The sequence below is a fragment of the Aplysia californica genome, unplaced genomic scaffold, assembly GCF_000002075.1.
Source record: "Aplysia californica isolate F4 #8 unplaced genomic scaffold, AplCal3.0 scaffold00140, whole genome shotgun sequence".
NCBI classification, from domain to species: domain Eukaryota; kingdom Metazoa; phylum Mollusca; class Gastropoda; order Aplysiida; family Aplysiidae; genus Aplysia; species Aplysia californica.
The window spans coordinates 776,367-779,973 of NW_004797410.1; the positions used below are offsets into that span (position 1 = coordinate 776,367).

The window sequence follows — 3,607 nt, forward strand, 5'->3', positions numbered from 1 at the left end:
ACAATAATATTTAACATCATCATCATCGTTATCATCATCATCATCATCATCATCATCATCATCATCATCATCATCATCATCATCATCATCATCATCATCATCATCATCATCATCATCATCATCATCATCATCAACAACAACAACAACAACAACAACATCATTGCTATATTATCAACGTTGAAATGATTTGTTCTTATCCGTTTTTAAGCATTAAAAATTCATTTCAAGTCTTTTTTTAAATCTTTCAGTCCCTGTAATTCCATTCGGTCCTTTCAGATATATTTATACCACTTAGCCAATGACAACAGGCCACTCTAATGGATTAGAGCTAATACAAAATAAAGCAAACAAACAAACAGAAACAAAGAGACAAAAAACCCACAGGACATCTAAATTTTAATGTTTGCATATTTTTACACTAACATATTATTCAAAGGTGTTTTGGGTTGTTTTTTTAAATTCTTGATTAAGATAAAAGAATTAAAGCGGTCAGATGTTGAGATGAAAAGTTATTTTTAATGGATGATTCTCCCATGTGTCCACAGACTCTCAGACGGAGCTGGAGGTAGACAGCTGTAGCGATGCCGGCAGGGAATCTCCGACCACTAGTTCTCCCCTTGCGGCCGACAGCTCCGACCCCCTCCCAGTCTCTGACAGCCACGCCAAAGAGCAGCCAGTCAGGCAACAAGAGACGGTCACATCAGCCCAAAAGTCCCCGGTCCAAAATTCCCACCATCACCACCACCACCACCACCACAACAACAATAACAGCCATCAGTCCGAACAGTTGAGAAAGGAGAGGTCCGAATCTACCAATCAGAAGCATCAGCAGCCTACAGGCTACCGGCCTGGTCGTTTGTCACCGCTAGAGATTTTAGAGCGAGTCTTTCCTCTGCAGCGTAAATCTGTATTGGAGCTGGTTCTACAAGGATGCAACGGAGATTTAGTCAAGGCCATCGAGCACTTCCTATCTGCGCAAGATACTGTCGCCGCTCAGCAGCAAGCCGTTATTCATAACAGTAGCCACAGACCCGAAGGACGACCGCCTAACCCTTTTCTCAACGGTTTCTCTGGCGGTCATGTCAACTTCGGCTCCCCGGTCTCGGCGACGAGCAGCGGCAGCGGCAACAACACACCCATCAATGCCAGCAGTGGTTCTTCCAGCAGACAAAATGGTGTCAGACCGCCGCCTCACCCGCCTCTGGTTCCACCAGCCGCTCATGCCGGCGTGGTAGCTTCGAATAAACTTACCTATGGATCCATCAAATCGGCTTTCACGCCTCTTCCCACTGGACACGCCCATGGTCTTCATTCTGCGTTCACTAATCACCTCCCACACTTCCACTCAACCGCTGCAGCAGAAGCAGCGCTCCGAAATCCCTTCCTTGCCCAAGGACATGGTCACACTGATCTTTTACCGCCTCCCCCGCACTTCGCCGCTTACGCCGGTCTGGGAATGGGTTTGGGAATGGGCGGTTTGTCGGCATCTTCCTACCCGGGGGTCCTAGCCTCCCCCTTTTCCTTCCACCCGTACAGACTGAACTTCAGGGGCGGCACCTCCCCAACCCGTGCTCGCACCCCAGACAAAAACAGTGACAAATCCGCCCTGACGGACTCCGACCACATCTCTGACTCGTGGGACGAGAGCAGCTCTCCACGGGACTCCAAGGCTGTTGAGTAACTTTTGGCTTGCTGTTCAAGTGTAAACTTTGACGAGGACACCAAATATGAATGGTTTTGGCGTGTATGGTTCTGCCCTCTTAGTTCCGTTTCGCAGAAGACAGACATGAAACAAGGGTTCGCATCTTTAAGATAACCCTACTGTGTTAAAAGGGTGGGAAACCCAAACCATACCGTATCATACCAGAGAAAAATTGAGCAGCTAATGGGGTGTTTTGTTCCCTGAGATCTCAATTATACTGCCAAGTAGTCCCAAAAGCAGCCACCGCACTAAACTCCCCGTCCATCACTACACGTTTTAGACAGATAAACATAATTCAAGAGATAAACTGGCACATAAACAATGAACATTACGATGTTTATGAGTGTCAGTTCATCAGCTTAAGTATACTTTAGACGTCAATAAATGAGGTACCTCGTTAAATTTGATGTCGCTCTGTACTGCTCTACTATACATTTGGCGTCAGATAAAACTATAACTTTACTGAAGTCTTCCAGATTTGATTTCACTGTCATGCATGGGAATAATGAAGAAACCTCGAACGATGGGAGTATCGGCTTCTTACAATAACACAGCGTGCTGAAAGATGAACATAGCTTTTTAACATTAAACAAGTCGAACTTTAGAGCTACCATCCGTGTATCCACATGAAAACACACTTAATTGAAATGACATTGAAATGCAGGAGAACACACACACAAAATTAAAAAAAATAAAACCTGACTTGCAACTGTTTAGAGCCTAAAAAATTATCCCTGACGTTACAAAAACAACTGAACGAATAGCCAAGTACGTGTAGAAGAAATTCCTGCAGTCTTTCAAACTGGGGAGCAGGCGTCGTGTATTTTACGTTCTTTGTCCTGTTTTCACTTGAAATACTAAGAACTGCAAGTACGGCGCATCGTGTCTAGCACAGCCGCCAGATGCCAAAAAAATAAATACTTTTTGAATGCCGACCATTCTTCAGATACTAAAACCGTTTTGCGTGGAACTACTTGACGTGCTCTGACCACAAGCATGTCAGTGTTAGATCTTGTTTGGACAAGAACCTGCATAATCTTTGCTGAAAAGCTCGGAGCTATTACCTCACATTAACTGCCCTTTACAATAGTATTATCGATGTAGAAATCTCAACTTTTATTTGATCTGCCGTTTTTATTGCCAGCTTTTATCATACCAATATTACAACTGTTATTGGGCTTTTTCTTGTCTGTTTGTTATCATATTCTTTTTCTTGTCTGTTTGTTACCATATTCTTAGACGGGGTCGGGTGGGTGGGGGGTTGCAGGGGATTAGTTTTATTTTTGTTTCATTATACACAGTTTAATGTATGACATTTTAGTGCATAAATTTATGTATATTCTTTACTTGTTCTACCCTACTAGCGTATATAAATGTTTGAAGAATAATATGTAATATGATTTTTAAAATAAGTTATTGTGGTCTGTATTTTAACAGACAAAAAGAGAATGAATTACATTTTGCTTATTATGAAATACTTCACATAAAAATTCAACATTTATTAATTTGTTTTCGTTTTACTTGTAAACATTTAAATCCAGAGAAGACTGTATAAATCCTATATTTAACCTAGTATTTTTTTCTCACAAAATTAATATCCTAGCAAAACGGGTTCTGATCGTTTCTTTTACTTGTCTTTGTTGTTTCACTGCTGTTTCTTGTTGTTTTTATTTCGGGGTGGGGAAGGGGAGGGGTGCTGTGTTTCTCCAAGCTGTATTGCCAATGCTAAGGAATAAAGAATTATTCTTTGTGTCTGTACCTAACCTCCGCATTGTTGTGGCACAATCTTAGAAGTTTTAGTGTTCTGTTTTCAGTAAATCTGATCTATCTATCTATCTATCTATCTATACATCTATCTATCTATCTATCTATCTATCTATCTATCTATCTATCTATCTATCTATC

The 3,607-nt window shown here is 41.6% G+C and overlaps 1 protein-coding gene across 1 annotated transcript in view; it reads left to right on the forward strand.

The window, feature by feature from the left end:
- Nucleotides 1-3,461, forward strand: part of LOC101854322 (doublesex and mab-3 related transcription factor 3, truncated) — a 37,234-nt gene extending 33,773 nt beyond the window's left edge. The window contains exon 4 of the mRNA XM_005096875.3: nt 546-3,461. Within this exon, the coding sequence (XP_005096932.1) occupies nt 546-1,681 (1,136 nt within the window). The 3' untranslated portion in view covers nt 1,682-3,461. The remainder of the gene's footprint in view (nt 1-545) is intronic.
- Nucleotides 3,462-3,607: the final 146 nt, after the last annotated feature.